This window comes from Dermacentor variabilis, chromosome 7 (genome assembly GCF_050947875.1).
Source record: "Dermacentor variabilis isolate Ectoservices chromosome 7, ASM5094787v1, whole genome shotgun sequence".
Lineage (NCBI taxonomy): Eukaryota > Metazoa > Arthropoda > Arachnida > Ixodida > Ixodidae > Dermacentor > Dermacentor variabilis.
In genome coordinates, this window is record NC_134574.1 from 57,720,273 (window position 1) to 57,743,178 (window position 22,906).

General features: G+C 44.8%; 1 protein-coding gene across 12 annotated transcripts in view; it reads left to right on the plus strand.

Annotated features, from left to right (window-relative positions):
• Positions 1 to 22,906, plus strand: part of LOC142587461 (uncharacterized) — a 44,080-nt gene that overhangs the window by 4,716 nt on the left and 16,458 nt on the right. For 8 of the 12 annotated variants that reach the window (XR_012829539.1, XR_012829536.1, XR_012829538.1 and 5 more), the window contains 2 exons: positions 7,329 to 7,480; positions 16,854 to 16,930. Coding sequence is in view for 3 of the 12 variants with exons in the window: in XM_075698502.1 (XP_075554617.1) it covers positions 7,329 to 7,480; positions 16,854 to 16,930 (229 nt within the window). In the remaining 9 variants the exon portion in view is untranslated. Of the gene's footprint in view, positions 1 to 2,492; positions 2,623 to 7,168; positions 7,219 to 7,328; positions 7,481 to 16,853; positions 16,931 to 22,906 lie in introns of all 12 variants that reach the window. The other 4 variants (XR_012829540.1, XR_012829543.1, XM_075698500.1 and 1 more) reach the window with 2 other exon arrangements.

Genomic DNA, 22,906 nt, shown 5'->3' on the forward strand with positions numbered 1-22,906 from the left:
CCAACGCCGGTGATGAATGAACGCTTTCGCAAATAGTAGATGCTGCTTCGGCCTACAACGTCAACCCTGAAAGTTCTATCACGTACCCTAGGCTCATTTTGAAGAAGGGTCACGTAATAATTGTTTGTAACTTTAAATTCCACCAAATGCGCACCTTTCATTCAAAATTAAAGCACACTTTTTCCCTAGCGAAATTAGCTTCATGAAATGAAGTAATACTACCAAAACTAAAGTAAGCGTACCTGCTCGTTTGTAGGGAAGCTCGACTTGCTGTGGTGTGCTTCGCCGTCCATGAATTAGTGAAGTCAGTAAAGAGTGGACGGAGGGACACGCAATACAGAGACTAATGGCAAGAATCTTCGTAGTTGTTTTGTTTTCATACGTTTGAAGTCAGCCGAAGTTAATAATCAAGCCGTGCTTCAACGAATAGTAGCTTGGAGCACTCGCCGAATACTCGCATGCAGGTCACCATCTGGTTCATGCATGGAGTGAGACGACAGGTCACTACACTAGCTGGCAGTCTTCTTCACAGGACAACCGATCTGTCCCCACCGACGCAGTAAAATAATTTGTTGCCAAAGTGTTCCAGACGACTGCACCGGTCTATAAAACGACGCCTTCGAAAATGTGCATCATCGCTACTACAAGAAAAATTAGGGATGCAACTGGCGTCCACCGCAAAAAGCCGACGAGATGAGCGACAGATCATAAGGAAGCCATGTTTACCCGCTAACTTCACTCAATGAGCGATTCAATGTAGCTGCGGGGCTACCTTGATATTCGCGAGTAAAAAGCTCGAGATTTCCCTCCCTCAAGGCGCGTTTTGAGTGGAGGGTGTAGTCGTGGTGGGTTTGTGAATACGAGGGTCAGTCTTCACGGATCGAACCGCATGTCGAATGAAACAACAGAAGGTATGATGCGCTTCTGCAAAAGGCTGGTTGCATCTGATAAATTTTCATGTGCACTTGACCGGTTTCATTGTCTATATAGCCGAGCCTTAACTCGGCTGGCATTAGAAGGCCGAATTTTTCACCGTGAAATTTCAGTCGTCCTGGCGCCCCACATAACAGTGGACGTATCTTTGGTGAGGCCTGTTTAGGCAGTATTACAAGTGACGTCGTCTAACAGACATCTCACCTTCGGCCTAATATTGCTAGACGCACAAAATCTATATGTCTGAATGAGCCTCCTCTAGCTCCTGTCAACAATGATATTAGTGGTCTTCTGTCTACTTTTTGTTGAACAAGGTTTGAAAAATTTCCTATGTGGCTTGTACGTCCCACTGGCGCAGGTGGTCCACCTGCTGACAGAACAAAAAAGCCTACAGTGCCATGACATAACACATGTGTTTTTAGAAGTATTAAGCGCTTGAACGGTGTACAAGAAGTGGCATACTATGCCACTCATCTTAAACAGAATTCACTACCTTTTTGCGGTGAAGTCGCCAGTCTTCGCGTCTATACCAGTACTTTCTCGAAGGGGCAGCGCAATATGACGAAGACAGAAGGCAGGAACACACAGGACGGCGCTGTGTGTTTACCAATCTGTCATCATATTGCACTGCCCCTTCAAGATGTTCAACCAGTACCAAATCGCTCAAATGTCGGTCCTTCACCAGTACTTTTCTCCAACCTAAATGTTCCACGACAGATAGGAACCTTCAAAGATGCTTCAACTTGTGAGATATATCAGCGATGGCCCTTATGCGTTACATTGCAGAGGTGATTACTAGAACACATACTACAAAAGTAAAAGAATCGATGCAACCAACGTATATGTAGCAATCGCTTCTCAGCATAGTTTGATTTGATGTTTCTTAAGCGTCAATTCGTTACTATTTTCCTCTATGTAGCTCAATGCTCTTTACTAAATGCAGGCAATGATCTCATTTTGTAATCTTTACTTTCTGAACACTCGGTTACTTTTTAAGTCGGCTGCGCTACTTCTATGTAGCTGCATTATTCACTTTTCTGTTCCGGACATCGTCAGCTCTCACCCCTTTTTCTGTGTCTGTAATCGGCAGTTGCGCAGCGGCATATGGCAACTGTTGGATCTCGCCCATAAATACTCACATATTTAAGTGCACATGTCCAGTTGCAGGTAAGCAGTGGCCCAACGTGTCTGATCAAGCTATTACCCTGTGACCCGAGTTGCTTAATTCATAGGACTCGAGCAGCCAACAGCCAGCTCTTCTAAAGTGAGAGAAGTTGAGAAGAAACCATCCTTTATTAGCAAAGAAATTCAACAGAACCCATCTGCAGATGACTCTCAATGGTAATGTGTCAGCATTGAATCATTAAAACGAAACAACGTATTGCTCTGTCAAAATGAGTTATACACGAGGCTTGTGTTGCAAGGGTACTCCTCTTGCGCACTTCGCTAGGAACCGAAGAATCCTGGGGTGGCATTTGAATTATGTGGCGCGCCGATGCGTGCGAACGATGGGAAACCAGTGATGCTGCCACAGGGCTTCTCCCTGGCGCTTATTTCAGGACTCGCTGCGCCTTCAAGTGGCACCGTCGAAAAGACCGCGTGTGGCCACCGAAAGGAGAAGGGCAGAGCGTCGGTAGCTGCGAACGCTGACAATTGTTCCTTCGTCGCTTGTCACACGCTCAATGGGAGGTACGTAGCGACCTAGGTTAGCGAGCGGGTCATTAAAGAGCGGCGCATAGCCAGTGCATTTACCGCGCAGGTGACTAGAGCATTAGCATTAAAGGCCTTCATTTAAAGCGATACGTATGTTTTACATTTCTCGCGTAGGCTGCTAATGTATAAGGCTTGAGAACTCTTGTGATGTGGGCTAAATCCCGATCAGCATAGTGTCCATTTAACGGACCTTTTTCTTCAGGGTAAAATAGTGCATTTCAGGGCAAATAGTGCATAGGGCGTCAAAGAGGTTCACAAACGCGGCACGTTTTCACAAATTGCCACATACTCAGTAACCTACGGCCCTATAACGTAAAACTATTCCGATATGTTTTCATTACAGTCTCCTGACGTCAAACATGCGCAATCGCCGACGCAAGCCTCGGGCGGTGACCCGCAGGGTTGTCTGAACAGACCAATCAAACGCTCTCCTCGTTTATAGGAGCTCACTTTGCTTTAAGAACTGATAGCATTACCTACAGTGAGCGGCTTGTCTTATCTAATTGACTGACAAGAGGTGAGGAACAGGCTCAAGTGGAGAGGGAATCGATGGGGCCGAGCTAGTGCATTGAAAATCGATAACTGGATGAAGAGGGCGGGATCAGCGTCTGCGATTGGTGCGCTTCCCCTTACTTCGCTTGATGTGGCTGGTCTAAAATCGCGGCGGCATGATGCGGAAGGTTAAGAATGACGCTAAACGGATGCTCAGCAAAGAAGCGTTGGTAGAGCGAGGTCGTAAACGTGGCGAAAGTGCTTGAAAGCCACGCAGAAAGGTTTATTGCACGCAAATAAACCCACGCTTTCCGGCAGATGCGAGTAGCCAGTGCCGGAGCGATCGGTGGCAGCCAGCTTTTAGTTCTTTCAGAACGGGGCAGCCCGCGGCTATTCAGGCTATTCCTGTGGTCGCCATCTCGTCATCACGTCGTCATCGGTCGTTGTCACGTCGGACTTTCGGAGAAGCTCCTTTCGCGATACACAGGGCCCTACCGCATGCTGCGCCAGGTGACACCTGTGACGTACGAATTTGCTCCTGTGGGTTCAACATCGTCCTCTCCTATGGCATCTAGTGATGTCGCGTATGTCAGTAGGCTCAAGGCCTACTACACTGCTTCCGAGTCCGGCCTTTAGTCGCCCCGGGACGGCGCTTTCGAGGCCGGGGATAGTGCTACGAAACACTATTTGCGATCACGAAGAGGCGAGCAGTGTGAAGAAGACGACGGTTAGAGACTAGCACGGGCTGTTGCCTCTTGGCCAAGCGTGGCGTATTTTCTTGTAAATATACTTGTATATAGCTTTTCACCTGCGTCTTCCTACGTAACAATATTCTACAAAACCTTGCTGCGTAAGACCCGCACATGCAAGTTTTGCTACCTACCGCATTGTGACATCAGCGCTCATCATTTCTTCGCTTCCTCTCAGCTGATAGAACAAAATCTTGCCTCACACCATTGCCGCTTCAGGCGGCCGTATTCCGAGAGACACTAAATGTACAAAGGCGCATACATTTCAATTTCAGAGACCGGTAATAGTTCACGGGCTGGTGGCATCAGGACCTGCAGCCCCTAACCACACTGTCTGTCATAGCCCAGGTGGCGCCTCACAGAAGTCGATGCTAATCAGTCGACAACACCACAGAAATCAGCGGCAATGTTTCCATAAGTTCTCGAGCCCCATAAGAACCTATGTTCAAGTGCACGTCGGAATAATGCGCAGCACCGTACACAAAGCACATAACGGTTTTACATTATAGCTCGTTTGAGAATCAATCGGTTCAAGTTAATGGTCTCGTGGCAATGACAGGCCTTGCCAGCGTAGATAAATGATACATGATCATACATTATTGCATCATCATGATCCGTGATACACGAGATACAAGATACTTAATGTTCACATCAATGTTGGTATGGGATTTTACTCGACATTTATTTCTTTTTATCTGACATCGTATTGAAGTCCTACTTCATATCATAGACTGGATTGCCGTCCGTTGTACGCATACATTCAATCCCATCGTAGGCAACAGGATGAGCCAAACTGTGGGTGTAGACACTACGTCGCTTTGACTTAGTGCGGACTTGAAGCTATGAGCTGTATAATAGACGACTGAGGCTAAGAGCATAGAATACGACAGCATATTGTGCAACTGCAACAGCTTTGATATTTGGAAATATATAGGTGTTTTATTTCGTTGCATCATATGACGCGCAGAATTATAGTCTCAGAAGCGTCGGGAAAAGTATTTGTCCGTGTCCCTTTGAGCGAGGGAAAGCTCAAAGTAGAAAAAGAAACAATAGAAGTGCTTGAAATACATCAACGGTAGTCTTGACGGTTGTCGCAGGTGGACACCACTTATAAATGCTATCACCCAATAGAGCGTCATGACCAATTTGACAAGTTAGGTTATTGCGCACCTAAAAAACTAACACCTTATGAGACAGTAAGCAGAGGTTCGCAGCACAGCATTTATTTTAATGCCTTGCGCAGCAGCGCACGCGTATATACAGTTAGGCACTAAAACTTCTCAATGCACTTCGCACTTTAAGATTACAACTCAGAGCACGCCGCACCGATATAAGCATACGCCATCCTCTGCTATCAGTAGTGACCTCTGGCGAGTCAGCCCCAACAGCGCGCCCTACCATTTACCGTGTCAGCTGGAGTGGTTCAAATAGATATAATTATGCTCGTAAGACTGCTACCTCCTTATCGTTGAAATTTATTCTTGCGGTGGCAGTTCCGACAGTTGTTTACGTTTTCTCAATCGACCTACTCTTAATATCGCGTGTGCAACCATTACATACCCACCTTTTTTGATTACGGCGCTCGTTCTTGCAGCCGTCGGTTTCGCAAGCTTGCTGATGCAACAGCTTTAGCATTGTCAATACACTTTTCTCGTAACATTTTCCATGCGCCAAAGTTTCTTGGTAAGTTCGCTTAGTGAACTCCGCCCCAGTTTTCTTCTTCATATCAATGACTCGTTAAAGCGTACTCTCTGACGTGGTAAGTTTTCGCTGTTTTGTGAGGTTTCGTAACAGATAGACGATGTGGGCGCAGCCTGCAAAAACTTTGACCGTTATTTGAGGCCTAATGGCAAAATAGGCGCATTATGACAGATTTCTGCACGTTTAGTTCTCCAAAATCACGTCCTTTACGGCAGGAAGTTCTCGTGGTTTCGTGACGCACAAAGTAAACATAATAGAAACACAATGGAATAGCTTTAGATTACAGTCCCCTTGCATAAAATGAAAATTCTAAGGATGGTTACTAATAATAATTAAGGAGAATGTTTAGTTGTTATCTGTGGTCCGAGTTTAGCGCATCCGCTCGCTGTCGCGAGCACCGACGATATTTTGCGTCTCTTGAGACTACGGCCGTAATGGATCTGTTTAGCCGCGACATGGTTGAGCGTATCGTTGATGGTGCGTCTACTTTGCTTCGTCGGTTTCGCAACAAAAGGAAGGTGACCTTCTATCTCTCCGCGCACGTACCATGCATGCATCCTCAATTTGGAATGCACGACAATGTCCAGAAATCTGCGGGCGCAGTAGTTGTGTTCGGCCATGTAGTTCGGCCACCGTGACTTCTCATTCTTCCCTCACTGGTGGAAGTGCACTGACAACGAGCCAAACAAGCGAACGTCTTAAAACATTCCATGACTTGCAATACACATAAGCGTCAATTTTGACTGTCCTTTCTACGATTATAATATGGAAACACATGAGACAGTCTGAGAAGAATTAAATGCAAAGCATTTCTAGGCGGACATTTTCCACTTTGACAGCGCATATCTAGCAGCTTCCATCTTGGTGCTCTCATGGTTGTTCTGTTAATTTAGTATGTACCAAAATTGGCATAGTATGACAAGAATGTATGACAAACATAAATGATAGGTCATTCCACGACTGTTATGCTATTCTTATTATGTAGGTGATAAAACAGCTGCCTACATCTTGGTGCTCTCAAGGTGTTTCCTTAACCTGCTATGTACCAAAATCGGCATAGCATGACAAAAGTGTATGACGAACAAAAATGATAGGTAATGGCATATATGTCATAATATTCCTGTCATGTACGACGTCATGAAATAGCCGCCTGCGTCTTGGTGCTCTGATGGTCCTTTCTTTAATTTGGTAGCCTCCCCGCACACTGCTTCGAGTGACATTGATTTCCAAAGTGCGCGGAATCTGCCGGCTGTGTTTCCTGCGATATTTAAGCCAATGTCTCATGCCCTGACCTGTACGCCTGAGCAGCAACACAGGAATGCTCTGTGGACATTAACGTGCCTTTACGTTTAGTGTCTAAAAGATAGTGCACATCTCCGTTGAATACGTATAGATTTATGCTGAAGGAAGCAAACGAACGATTGATTTGTGGTGTCTGCAATCGGTGCAGTTTTTGTTTCTGGGTTCTACCAATGGCCACTTTCAACATTTCGGCAATGATAATAAAGTAAATGAAGCAGGATGAAAAATAACTGGGTGGTTCAGCCTTTAGAAGGTCGGTGGTTTGGCTCCCCGTGCAGACTGTGCTCACGGCCAGTACTCTCTCTGCAAGTGCAATCCTGCTGCAGTGGTGTGTACCCATTTTTCAATTTTAGCAAGCTGCATAGAAAGGGCTTGTGCTTTGAATGCCTAATGTACATTTAAATTATTGATGCTCCTGCAATAATTCCGCTTGTTTAGGCTCTTCATACTTTTGAGAAAGTTTGGGTCCGTTACCGGAGTTACAACAGACGAACTCTGGGCCACGAACACACATGCCTCTATAACGAAGTACGCTACCAGGGACACCGATCTTATTTATTCGCCCAGCATTACGAGGTTGACTGGAAGTGGTAAGTAATTTATGATGTCTTTAAGCAATGCACCAGCGAGGTACAAAATTTTCATTTTCAAGAAGTAAAATGAGAGTAGTTCACATGAGAACATAATTGAAAGCTACTGTTTCCATAGCGATAATTTCTACAGCCAATGAATATTTCCTTTCTGACATTGAGTATTGGAATTTGAACTAGAATTACATAGTGTGCAGGCCACAGTGCAAGTTGGGTATATCAGCAGACAATATTATTTTGTATCGGTCTACAGCTTAATAACCGACATTGCAACATCTTATGGGAAATCCAGTTCCCACCACATCACACATAATGCATGAAAAAAGCTTTACCTAATCAGTAATAGTTGGTTCTTCATCTCAGCCCGCAAACACTGCCTAGACGGCAAGAATCTAATAACAAAATTGCGCGTACAGGTAATCCATTAAAAATTTCAGCATGCTTCTCGGACTTTGCAGAGTCCCAACCTCATATGCAGCTAGGGTACATTTATGTGGCAGTGTTATTGGCAACAAATATAATGTTTTTACCATGTATTTCAGTGCGATTGGTGTTTAATATGGTGGACCAGTGGACACGGCACCATCGCCATAACTATGTCACTTTATGTTAATTTGCTTGTGCAGGTCTTTGCAGAATTAATTCTCACGGACCGAGCAGTAGCCCTTTCCATCTCTTGAAAAAGAAACTATTGTGCCAGGCTACCTTCGAGGGTAGCTACCTTCGAGGGACAGCCATCTCCTTCCCTTCTAGCTTCAGTAGACACGGCAGCATCGCCGTGAATATGCGGCCTTACGTTCATCTTTTTCTACAGGCTTCTTTTCAGGTTTTTTCAGAATAGACTTCCACGAACCAAGCAGCTGCCCTTGCCCTGTCTGGAACATGGAACGATTGCGTCAAGCTGGGGAGTGCGCAACTACCTTCGTTGGAAAGTTGACCGGAACATATAAAAGAACCTTCACTTCAAGCTTCAGTGGACACGGCAGCATCGCTGTGACTATGTCGTCTGACGTTCATCTGTTTGTACAGGTTTTGGCAGAATGGATTTTCACGGATCGAGTAGTGGTCCTTGTCATCTCTGGAAGACGGAAATATTTTGCCAGGCTCGACAGTGCACAACTATCTTCGAGGGATAGCCATCCCAGCGAAGATAAATTGAAGGCAGTGACAAAAATGATGTGCCACGTGAATCTGGTCGACCGGCACTCACTTGGAACGCGATGACGTCCCAGGCAGCCCCACTAGTAAGTTGCCAGGATTATATAAAAGCAAGAACCTTCACGTCAAGCTTCAGTGGACACGGCTGCATCATCGTGACTATGTCGCCTTAAGTTTCTCTGTCTGTATATGTCGCTGAGGGAAAATATGGCACGCGGAGCAATTGCATTTGCTTGGTAGTGCTGTCCATTCCACATATTGTCCTCAGTTGCTTGAAGTACTGCAATTTAGTAGTGCGTATGTTGTTCAAATTGTCGGGCCACGTCGTGCAAAACCTTGGGCCTGATACTGAATTAAATCTCGAGAAAACATTGAGCAATAAGAGTGAAATATTAGCAAAGCTAAGTGAAAACAAAACAAGGCAGACATCTTCAGATACCTGTATTGCTTAGGCAAAAGTTAGACTACAGACTATTGAGAAACAAACTAAGGGGATAGGTGAAACTCCAAAGCGGCTTGAAACGATAGAATTGAGTTTTCGTAAGCATGACTATGATTTACCTGCTCTTGCAAAACACATCGAGGAATTAGTGAACGCTTCTAGGCGGAACAATCTCATCATACATAGAATAGCGAAATAAAGATTCTGAGAATTCAGAAAATTGAATGAAGAAATCTTTGCAAATTAGTTAATGAAAAGTGTAACTCAAATTAGTGAATGCGCAGTTTGGGTATGAAAAAGCCTGACAAGAACGATCCGGTCATTCTGAAAGTGGGGGACTCCACGGATAACAATAAAATCTCGAAAAACTGTCCGAAACTCAAGGGTGTACAATTCAGTATGAGTGAAAATTACTCTAAACTAGTAGCGGAAATCAAGTCAGATCAGGTCGGTTTATTTCCTTAAAGGCCCTTTATCAGGGGGTGTTACATAAGGAGAGGGCGTACATAATGCAACGACAGTTCAACGTGATAACAAAAGGGACATTTGAGAAGTGGTACGTGCCCTATATAAACAAATACATACTCGCAACATATGTGAATTAGAAGAAAAAAATAGTATTTATTTTGGCCGAAGAGAAGAAACATCGGCAATGGACAATTCCCTTCAGTAACTAGCGGAACATTTGAAAAGAGGTAGATACATTGCATACAATCGAAAACGCACTGTAGATGAGGGAATGGTACAAGATAGGGTAATTAATTCGACAAACCTGAAGCAACATAAGCAATGAACACATGGTGATTATTTGTAGGCACAAGATGGCGGGGCCATTTCCATCAGTTGCTGTTCGAGAAAAAAATGAAGCAGAGAAGGTAGTTTGGGGATGGGGGGTGAGGGTCGTTCCACAACTTGGAGCGGATGACGAGTGCATTGTGATATTCTTGCAGGTGGAATGATGTATAGCACACGATTAAGTGAACTCTGGGAAAACTTATGAAAAAGATCAACGCCGGCTATGTTACGGTGATGCGAGAGCGACTGCAACTCAGATTTCTCTTTTAAGGATGATATGCTTGCCTCATATTGCCGCGATGTAAGCTTCCCACTACGAGTGCCATTCGGCAGAGGTCAGCTGGCCACTACAGGCACCGACTGCCAGAGAGAAAATGAAGGGCGCAGTTGTGTCCTGGTATTTTTTGGGCGTCGGCCATCTTTAAAGAATGCTACTCTGTTTTGGCGAGACTGTCTTAGTTATTTTCGTGAAATATTACTGGTGGAGGTGTGGGGTGCATGCTACCATTTCTGGAGACGCAGTGTACACCTGACACATCTCCTGTGAGTAGCCCGGGAAAGATTACCCCTGTGCACGCACGTACCAGCCGCTGTCTGCAAGGGCTCCAACCTGAGCAAGGTCTTTTGCCCGGACGTATCAGAACTATAAACCCGACTCCACCGCCTTCTGTGCTGCGGCTGTTGTGCCAACGTAGTTCATCATCACCCAGCCGCAGGCGCCAATTGTATTCCACGGAGATGCTACAGAAGACGTAGAAGATTGGCTAAATCATTTCGAGCGGGTCGCCGAATCCAACGGATGGTACGAAGACCCCAAGCAGCTCAACGTGTACTTCGCGCTCCAAAACTCTGCGAATACGTGGTTTCCTGACGATGAAACGGCGTTGTCTTCGTGGGACAAATTTCGACGACAGCTGTACGCCAGATACTCCAACACAGTCAAGAAAGAGAGAGCTGAGTTGGCAGTACAGGCAAGATTCCAAGCCCCGAACGAGAGCGTCACCACGTATACTAAAGACATGGCTTGGCTTATCAGACGTGCGAACACCTCAATGGTTGAAGACAAGGTCCGATTTCAGATGCGAGGTGCGAAGCAAGGTATTTTTGCTGGGCTTATTTGAAATCCACCCACTACACTTGCGGACTTCCTCGCTGAAGCGACAGCAATGGAAAGGGCCCTTCGAACGCGTGCCAGACCTTACGACCGCAACGTGATGGTACTTTTGGACAGCCCCCCTACCATGACTTGTGGAAACCACCTCGAGGACCTGCGCGACAGGATCAGGGCTGTGGTGCGAGAAGAGCTCCAGAAACTTCAGGGAACCGGCGCGCCGACAACACGAATTTCTGTGGCAGAGATAGTGCGTGGCGAGATAAGACAAGTCATTCAAGCTCCTGAACGCTATGAGGTACGACAACGGCGGAAACCAGTCGGAATGACTTATGCGGACGCGGTAAGACGACTATCGCTGTACGGCCCCTCAAACGTCATGCGCATCACGGAACAAACGGAAGTAGCATTCAGGCGTCGCGGTCCACCGTTCATCGAGAAGTCGAGGCCACGGAAAAGCGACGCCTGGTGGCATCCTGACCTCAGGCCCCTTTGCTTTAATAAAGGAGTGGCTGGCCACGTCTGCAGGATGTTGTCCTATCGGCTCGGCGGTCTCCGTGGGTTCCCTCCAGGTGATCCTTCTCCACGACCTGGTCAGCGCCCTATGGAGACAGAGAAATTCATCGCTCGTCGTGGTAATTCATTCGACCAGCGAAGGAACGAGCCCCGTTCTTCATCGCCCGCTCGATACCGATCGCCCAGTGCCGTGTTTTACTCGAGACGCTCGCAGGCGTCGTTCGCCTAGCTTTACAAACCCGAAAAACTGAGTCCAGTGACCTCCGGAGGTGAGGTCGCTGACACCGAGCGCATTGAATATCCTCCATCACGACTGCTATGACGACAACGAAACGACGTTCAGGCGCATTTCGGTGATCAACGACAAGATGTACCGTCGGATATACTGTTTACCATGGACGACTAAAAAGCCACCACTTTATTGACACTGGTGCTGACCCCTCAGTTATGAGCAGAGAGCTTGCGTCAAAGTTCGCGGATTTACGTATGTAGGGGTCTTCATTATTCGCCCGGTTTCTCGAGGGACTTGATATTCGACAACGACTTTCTACAGGCGAATGGAACCATAACCGTCCTGGAAAAATTTAGTGTTACGTTCTCTACGGCGAAAGTCATAGCAAGCGATGCTGGCAACAAAAACCACACCGAAAACGCCTTGCGCATCGTCAATGACAGCACAGCGGTACCGCCAAGAAGCAGCCTACTGACCCTGTTAACGTGCGACGCATTCGACGGCTATGAGGGCATCGTCGAGGCAAACATTCCATTAATGCTTGAGCGGAACATCCCGCATTGAACGGGGCCTCGTCCATCATCAGAACGGACATTCATTAGTCCTGCTAACTATCTTCAGCAACAAAAATAAGCACTTACCGCAAGGCACAGCTGTCGCTTTCCTCCATGAAACTACTGCCCTCCCGGATGTTGCCTCGCTCGGAAGTGCTTCGCTAATTCATCAGAAGTGGTCAACCTGAGTGATCGCATTCAGATTAACTCCGGTTCATCGGAAGCACAGAAACAGCAACTACTCGACCTTGTCAATGACTTCTCTGCCTGCTTCTCTACCGAGTCTAAAGTACGGCACAAGTCCGTTGCGAAACATGGTATTCCTACAGACGAGTCCACACGCCCCGTAGCTCAACATCCGTATCGCGTTTCGCCTACGGGAAGGGAGGTGATAAAGCGCCAGTTTCAAGAGATTATCAATGACGACATGACTCAGCCGTCCGTAGGTCCATGGGTGTCCCCCTTCATGTTGTTTAAAAAGAAGGACAATACTGTACGCTCCTGTTTAGGCTAACGACGTTAACCATGTCACCAAACGCGACGTTTATCCCCTGCGACGGATCGATGACGCTCTGGTCCGTCTACACCATGCCCACTTTTCACCCCTTTGGATCTGAAGTCAGGGTACTGGCAGATGGCAGTAGATGAGCGCGACCGTGAAAAACAGCATTTCTGACGCCTCATGGATTATATGAATTGAAAGTCCTCCCATTCAGCCTGTGTTCCGCACCTGCTTTTTAGTTCTCTGCGCTTACTACCGTCGTTTTGTCCAAGAATTTTCAAGGATCGCTCAACCATTAACGAAATTAACGAGCCAAGTTGTACCCTTCGAGTGGACGGACGAGCAACAAGCAGCACTTACAGAACTGGGGAAGTGACTGCCCACAGCTCCCATACTCACGCATTTCGACGACAAAACTAACACAGAAATCCATACAGACGCCGGCAACGTGGGGCTTGGTGCCGTAATTGTCCATTGGCAAGAGGGCGCCGAAAAAGTAGCCTACGTGAGCCGTAGTCTGACAAAGGCGCCGGTCAACTATTACATGACTGAAAAGGAGTGTCTCGCCGTCATTTTGGCCAACGGCAGGGTCCGACCCTAACTGTACGGCCAACATTTTTAAGTAGTAAGTGATCACCTCTCACTGTGCTGGTTTGCAAGTCAATGAGACCCTTCAGGCCGCCTCGCTCATTGCAGCCTCCCTCTTCAGGAGTACGACGTCCCACTGGTATATCGATCCGAACAGAAGCACTGCGACATCGACTGCCTTTCACATGCACCTATACCTTTGAAGCCAAGTGACTTAGAGTCAGACTTCCCGTTTCTTGGGGTAGTAGGCACTGTCGAGATGGCTGGCCTCCAATGTGCAGACAGTACATTGCTTCCTCTCATCCTAAACCTCCAGGGAGCCGACGTTGTTTTCCTACAACCGATATCGTGAGGGCTGACGTCTTACTACCTCCGCAACAACGTTTCCTACAAAAAAACTTTATAAACAACCAAGGAACGTTCATCTCGTCGCAACACTTTCACTGCGCGAAGAAATGTTGCAAGCGAGTCATGACGACCCATTTGCGCACACTTAGGCTTCGCCAGAACGTTAGCACGCATACGCCAGAACTATTACTGGCCGCAGCTGTTATCGTCCGTTCAGCGTTACGTGAGCATTTGCCGCGATTGTTAGCTGCGCAAGGTTCCACGTTTGAAATCTGCTGGTCTTCTGCAACCCATGGACCCTCCTCCAGGACCGTTTCAACAGGTTTTAATGGATCCTCTCGGTTCATTCTCTATGTCGTCCGCAGGCAAGAAATGAATAGTCGTCGCAACGGACTACCTAACCCGGTACGCAGAAACAAAAGCTATACCCCAGGGAACATCTGCAGAAGTTGCCATGTTTTTTGTCCATGACATTGTATTACGTCCCGGGGCCCCTTCCGTCTTCATAACCGATTGAGGGACTCTATTTACTGTTAACTTATTACAGGAGATAGTCACACTGACCCACCCCAAATATCGGAAAACTATGGCCTATCACCCACAAACAAACAGACTTACAAAGCGCCTCAATAGGCCTATCGCATCGAGATATGATCTCGATGTACGTTGACGTAGAGCGCAAGTTATTGGACCGAATTTTACCGTACGTGATATTCGCATAGAATACGGCTGTTCAGGAAACCACCCGTCTCACAGCATTTAAACTGGTATCTGGGCGCCGCGTAACAACATTTTTAGGTGCCATGCTCCCAGTCGACAACAAAAAAAGAAGTAGCAATGCTAACGCCATCGTCCAGAAGGCTGAAGATGCTCGACCGCTTGCTCGCAACCACATCCGCCTCCAGCAGAGTATTGACGCACGCCATTACAACAGCGGCCGAAGGAGCATTAAGTACAAACCCGGCGACTGCGTTTGGGTCTGGACACCCATCCGTCATCAGGGGCTGTCGGAAAAATTACTGCGTAGATACTTTGGCCCGCACAAGATTGTCAGGTGACTCAGCGACGTGAACTACGAGGTAGACCGTCAGAGTACTACTATGAGCTTGAGCCGATGAAGGCCACGAGCCGAGATTGTCCACGTCGTGCGGGTCAAACCGTACTACGCCCGCGAAGACGTGTCCGTCTCATACACTTACCCCCGCGCCCTCTGTCGCCCCCCGATAAGCGACCGGGACGGTCGCTTTTCACGTGGGAGCTAATGACACGAAGTAAACTGCCCCCTACAAGTCCTGATCGCCAGAATTCAGCTGCCAATTACAGGCACCGATCACCATAGGGAAGACGACGAAGGGCGCAGTAGTGCCCTGTCTTTTTTGTGTGTGTCAGCCATCATTAAAAGAAGGCGGATCTCTTTCGTCGAGCCCATCTTCGTTATTTTCGTGACAATATGAATAAGGTGAATGAATGTATCTTGCTGCACGATTTTGGAAGGACTCAAGTGCATTAACAAGATATTTTTGATATGGGTCCCAGATTGGTGACGCCTATTCGACTTTGGGCCCGATAAGGGATTTGTACGCCACAAGTCCTCAAGCGCATAACGCAAGTGGCGCCTCATAAAGCGGAGTGTTTTGTTCGCCGATGATGCTATGCTGTTGATATGCGTTCCCCAGTTAAGATCACAGGAAATTAAGAGGCCTAAGTAGTTTATTAATTTTACTGTTTCATTAGGATTGTTGGCTATTGTGTAAGATAACAAGAAGAGTTTACGGCTATGGGTAAATTACATAGGTTTACATTTTTTGGGATTAGGAGTCGTTAGCCAAAGGCACACAAAGACTGCACATGACAGAGATTTTGTTGCAAGGTATCTCCATCAGTGTCATATTTAATGGTGTGATAAATCACGCAGTCATCAGCGAACATCTGAAGTTTTCAAGTTACATGAAGGGGCAACTCATTGATGTATATTAAAGAGAGAAGCGAACCAAGAAGAGACCCCTGAGGGACACCTGAACACACGGGAAGGAGGACGGTGGACTGGTCGTTGATAGTAATGAACTGCTCGCGGTTAGTAAGGAATATTTCGAGCCATTTTAATACAGCCATGTTTATATTCAAGAAAGAAATTTTATGTAATAACTGACGATGAGAGACCTTGTCAAAAACTTTTTCAAGGTCGAGGAAGATAGCGACAGTTTGTTGATTACAGTCAATATGCGCATGAAGGTCGTTAAGGTGAAAAGTTAGTTGGGTCTCGAAATAAGATCCCTTAGGAAATCCATGCTGTGCAGGATGAAAAAAAACGGCTGGCGTCTAAATGGCCCGTGATGAGTGAGGAAATGACGTGCACCCTTATTTTACATGGAACACTCGTTAAAGAGATGGGGCGATAATTTAGTGTATTATTCCTGCGGCCACCGTTGTAGATAGGAATGACCTTTCCTGCATTCCAGTCATAAGGGATGCAGCCTGCTGAAAGTGACTGAGCAAATAAGAGACACAAAAATGCAGCTGAGATTTATTTAGTATTTTTTAACAGTTCCGAGTTAATACCTTCGATACCGTTGGAGGACGACGGATTGAGATTATCGATTACATTGGAGATGCCATCTACGCAGAACGAGTTGGCGCCAGAGTAGCGCGCGTCGTCTGGGATGTGTGTGCGGCGACGGCTGTAAATTACGGCCCCGCGTTATGCATGCGCTTGCCCTCGCTATCTGCAGATTAGCTAGGCCATCGCGCAGCACTTGAGCTCTGTTTGCAATGTGCCCCAGGAAACAGATTGTCAGCGCCGGCGAATATATCGTGAAATGGAAACACGTATAGCGCTGCGCTCAAATTTCACATCAGGGACTATCGCAATCACCTGCGAAAGTCTCTTTTAGCGAACATATTCTACATACCGTATTTTGCAGTTGGGCCCGCAAGAGTACATTAATTGCAGATATAGTAGCCACGCTCATCTTTACTGGTAGTGCTCAAAATGTCTTCGAGCTAAAAGCCGTATTTTGTGAAACACAAGACTGATTGTTTAAAAATATTTTGTGTCCTTAACGAAATTTTCTTTGGGGTGCAAGAAAATGAAAAGTGGGCGTCATCCTGATATGTATATATATTTCAGGAAAAGCCAGCAGATCTATGGAAGATTATTTCAAGGCAGAGGTGGCGAAGCAATCATGCGACTGAGCCAGAGACCAGGTAAGGTGGAAAAGTCCGTTTTATTGCTTATATGTTCACAGCATGGGGCTGGGAAAGATCGCAATTCGTAAGGGGCACTAACGGGAAAAACGTTTAGCTTAAAGCTGAGTAGCATAGCACTAAATGATGTAGCTGCATGAACCATGACCCCCCCGCTCAAGCAATGTCGTTCAGATACACTCCTTCCGGTTGAGATCGCCGTTTGCTATAGAGCCAGGCCTGTTGCACCGCAACACTTTCGCAAGCCGCCGATAGCACTCGGACTTAGCAAGCACGGCTTCCTAGGCAAGACGACTGTTGGGCAAACTTCCGGTCACAGCTGGAAATTGGCTTCATGTACAGCGCATCATCGGGGTTCCAGGTGGAATTACCAGGATTTGCCTAGAATCCGACATTGGACAAGAAGGACTAGTGACTGCATGAATACTAATCGCACAGTATTAACTAAACATGATCATCTAATACCCACTAAGTCGTCGAACCTGAGTCGAGAGCCTTTACAGCGTTGTCGGTATATCCCGACGACCTGTGGCCAGAATTCTCTCAGGTTCATGAAACTGCCGTTACAACTTTCGCTGCAATAAAAAACACGGCGGCGCTAAAATATGTAATGATCACGGCACTATACGTAGAATAAGGAAAACAGGATTCACAGCCTAATGACCACGCATGGAAAATATATATATATATTAGAATCAAAACAACCGACCTATGATCCCGCTGCTATGACAAACTACGAGTGCTATGTGCTCCTGAAAATTCCATATTCTAAAGCACTGCTCACACAACACGATTCTAAGAACAAGATTCGCAACCACCACGTGGTAGTCACTGACTCTCTAAATCAATGTAATACACAGTCGATGGACTAATATTTTTGACGCATAAGACCCAGACGCACCGTGTGGTCAATTTATTTCGAATAAATAAGCGTTCTCGTCGTTCTGCGTTATTATCTGCTTTGCTGCCGGAAAGGCCAAGAAGACAGAAGTCATCGCAGCGAGCATTCAACATTCGGTGCTTTTTTACTTAAGGGTATATGGGAAGGTAATAAGAATGTCATTAGGAACAAATGGACAGAAGAATTTGTTGAACTCAGCAACGCTCACCCATAACCATATTCTCACCACCTTGTCGTCGCCGGCGTTTCCAACCCATATTCGAGGTAGTATTTGCAATATTATGGTAGAATCTCCCAGCCGCAAACAGCAACATCTCGTGCGCCTTCGCCTCGAACATCTTTTCGTGTTATCAAAAGTCGTTTAAAATGCATTCGTAAGCTGTCATATAGGGCCTACACGTAACGCTCACATACCCTGCAATACACCCTTCTGTCATTCAATACTGAAAACCGAGGTATGAATGAACACTTCCTGGCACGTGCTCCCTTTGAAGGAAGACGGCTACGCTATTACGATTACCCATCTATGTTATAATAGGTGTGTAATTGTGGATGATATGTTTTTTATCTTTGATGGTGGCAATGAAAAGCGGTGGCACGTCAGCTATTTAATAGAAGCTCAATCAAACTAACAAATTGTAATTCTAGCATAAGCCTCACTCAGACACTGACTCACCGTAATTTTACTCAGCCAGATTTACTTGAATTCAGACTCAAGAACCTTCTGTGGGACCGGGCTCCCCTAACTGAAATTCCCCCAAATTCTGCTCATCCGGGTTCACTCCAAGCTCGGACTAACAAATATTCAACTGAGTTGCGCTCACTGATGCTCAAGCTCACAAGAATTTTATTAAGCCAACTTTACTCCCGCTGAGACTCGCAATACTCAGACGACCTGACTCTGAGTCCGACTCATGATACATAGCCAGCTTCGCTCGGAGTCAGCTTCTCCGAAATTTTGTTCTGCCGCTTTTTATTCATGCGGACTCGATAGCCATAATCAGACTCAAACAGGTCTACTTGACCGAGATACTTTCACAAACTCACGCTTCCTCCTGAACTGAACACATCATTTCTTATATTTTCATACGATAACAATTATGTATCCGCTATACGATAAACATTTAGAAAAACGTGTGCGTAAGAGTTTCAAACATATGAATACGTCAATTATTGGACAATGTGCATAGGAAAATAATTATAGCCATGCAGGCGACACCATACAATAAATGTTTAGAAAAAGACATGCACAATAGTTTCAAACATTAAAGAAATACCTGTATGTGCTGTGTTTCTCAGTGTTTCTAAACAAATATCTGGCACATACTATCTTGGCAGTGCCGCAAACATTTTCCTTCAAAAGTAAATGTGCTAGAGATTCTTCAAAATATAGAAATTCTTATTTGTGTGCATGTGCATGCGTGCATGCGTGTGGCAGCGGGAACGCATTTTTCTTAGAGGGACGAGCGCGTGCGATTTTGGCAGCCATAACAGTGAATATCGCTAGCTGGGTCCTACTAGGCTGATGTGTCCTCAACCTAGTAGAGAGATTGTCATGAACAAAAATGTAGCCCGAAGCTGCACTGAAAACCACTGTGGGTTTCTCCGAAGGAAAGCATCGCAGTTGAGAAAAAATTTGTCCGTGTCCTGGATTCGAGCCCTAGATCAGCACCTTACCAGGACTAGCAGGTCAACGAGCAAGTAGGAGTTCAGAAAAATCTTGAAGCACTCAGACACTGAACATTGCAAATGTTCAGTGTCAGTGAAACAAAGAAGAAAAATTTATACTTTTTTATCGTCATTGAACCACGAATTTGATGCGCTGGCTTTCACTGAAACCTGGTATACTGAATCGAATGATGTTGTTCGCTTTCCTGGTTATAGGTGTGAAGCGCTGTTTAGGAAAACCAAAAAAGGGGGTGGTGTAGCTTTGTACAGTAAAACAGTTTTTCGTACGGAATTATTCCACAGTGCACAGTTTTGAGCCCTTCCTATCAATCACTTTTTATTCAGACAAATGCATTCATCTTTGGCGTAATTTATCGGCCAACTTCTGCGTCTCTTCAAGAGTTCAACTTTTTAGAAACATTATTGTGCGACCTCTCCTTACAAAGTAGCTTTGTGGTAATAATGGGTGCTTTTAATATTACCCTACTAGAACAGTCAAATTCTGTCAATGAATTGGTTGATATGATGTTGGCTGATGGCTTTTCCAATATAATCACAACGCCTGCTCATATCACAGGCTCCAGCGAAACACTTATTGATCTCTGCCTAACAAACAGTGATATTCGTGGTACCACGGCAGGAGTACTCCTGAGTGACATCAGTGATCACCTGTCAACCTTCTGCTTTATGGAAAGGTCAACTAAGCAAATATTCGAACATACTTACCCACCAAATAGTTACCGCGTTATAAACCAAAGCAAAATTGAATATTTTCGTCAGATCGTCTTCTCTGTCGACGGGAGCCAATTGCAGAGTTATGAAGATCCTAATATTTTATACGATAAATTCTTGCACACGATAATACTGCTGTATGAATGCGCTTTCCCAGTTGTAACAATGGCAAAGTGCAGAAAAGGAAGGAAGCCTTGGATTACACGTGACCTGCTCAGGCGAATCAAGGCACGAAATAGGCTTTTCTCTAAGTTTATAAAATCTAAAGACTTGACAGTTCCGAAAGAGTATAAAAAACTTAGAAATCAATTAGGTGCAGATATAAAGAAATCTAGAATTCAACACTACACTCATAAATTTTCAGATATATCCTTTGAACCTCAAAAAACGTGGCATACAGTCAAAGATATTTTACAGAAATCAGAAAGTTATATACCTACACAAATCACCATTGCAGGAACGGTTCTGAGTGGTAAAGCTCTTGCCAATGAGTTGAACCGACATGTTTTGCCATTTGGAGATTCTCCTGCTGGAAAGCCCAGTAATATTGGAAAATACATGGAATATAATCTTCAGCACAGCCTTTCCTTATATCCAGCTACTCCAGCAGAGATTTATGATATTATATTAGGTTCCAAAATTAACTGTTCTTGCGGTTTTAATGGCATTAAGGTATCACCAATTAAAGCAATTTCTTACCTAATAGTTAATCTACTTTGTCATATAACAAATCTAATCTTTACAACAGGTATATTCCCCGAAAAAATGAAGATGGCAAGAGTTGCTGTTTTGTTTAAAGGCGGCGCTGCAAATATAATTAGTCATTATAGACCTATATCACTTCTACCGTTTTTTTCCAAAATAGTAGAAAAAGTGACTAATACACGGATTGCTGCCTGTCTTGACAAACACAATTTAATCTCTCTAAGCCAGTACGGATTTCAGAGGAAGAAATCAGCTGAATCTGCCTTGTTCAGTATTAAGGATAAACTTCTTAACAACATAGAAAATCAATTGTACACATTAGGTGTTTTTCTAGACTTCAGTAAAGCGTTTGATTCTATTAAACATTATATACTTCTTAGCAAACTACTGTATAATGGAATACGAGGCACTTCACTTAAATTATTGCAGAACTACCGTTCCGGTCGTTCTCAGTAAGTTGTTATTAATAATGTCACGTCTAATTCTGAGATAATAAAATTTGTGGTTCCTCAGGGGTCAATCCTAGGACCTACTCTGTTTCTTTTATACATCAACGACATGGTATCTATACCATAAACTCCTTCTATTATCATTTACGCTGACGACACAAGTGTATTTCTTTTCTGTTGACAATTTAGGTTCCTTAATTGAGCGTGTAAACTTATGGTTCAAGTATCTACCTGACTGGCTTGTTACAAATTTTGGCAAAACTATGTACATTGTTTTTATCCCTGTTAAGAGACCTGTTTATATTAATAATGACCCGGCATTCAAGTCGCGACCGCTAAAGAAGGTAACACAAATTAAATCTTTAGGTGCTCAGTTTCACGAAAACCTTCGTTGGTCTGTCCATATTTACTTTATTAAGCGCAATATTGCACAATGTATTGGTATGCTTAGTAGGATTCGCTTATTGTTGCCTTGTTATACACGACGTCAACTGTATTTTAATACTGTTCATTCGCGACTGCATTATTGTCTGCTTGTTTGGGGCACCACTACTAGGTCTAACATGGAACGCCTCCATCGATTACAGAAAAAAGTGTGCGTTTTATTGAAAATCTACGACAACGTGATTCAACATCTCTATATTTTTCGCAGAATCACATCTTGGACATTGAATCACTATATGAACTGCGATTATCAGAGCTTGCATATACAGATTTCAAAATTGATCCACAACTATTCTCTTTGAGGTATACCAAACATGAATCCCATTACGAGTTTAGGAGAATCAAGTTTAAAGTAATTTGTCCTGCATCAAGTTTAAATGCAGGACAAATTACGGGACACAACTGTTAAATTGACAAATCCTAATCTGTTAAACCTATATCCTGCTGATTGACTTGACGGAAAACTGTTCCTCTTTGCCTGCTCTCCGAAACCAGGCAAAGTGATTGTTCTTAAATCATGCATAAACCTGTTAGACATTTTTTTTGTCAAGTGAACATATTTGTCATATGAACATTCTTTTTATTGTCGTAGAGGAGATCCAGTTAGGATTCCTTGCTTTGTTTTTTTTGGTCAAGTGAACATGTTTGTAGTTATTATACATTCTTAATTAGATTGATTTGAATGTACAGTGTATGTATATTGCTGTATGTGAATTGTTATATTCTTCCTGTAAAAAAATGTACTTCGTAACTTACCATGTCGAAATTGTGTCTGCGTGAATTCAGGGTGTCTACGGCCTAGTCAGGTGACCACGCGTGTCACCTTTAGCCCTCTTCACCAGGACAACTCTACATTGTGTAAATTTCAATAAAGCCAAAGTCAAAGTCAAATAATTTCTTCGGAAGTGCTTAAGTTTAGAGAAAGTTTATAAACAACATAACTTGGCATTCACGAAAATGTAGCGCAATGCTACAAAAGAAACCAGTTCCTCAGAACCAAGGCTTCTTCATTGCACAAAACTTCGTCCTCCGGCAAGTTTGCAAACTGTGACCTAATCCTTAAAGGGGCAGTCGCTC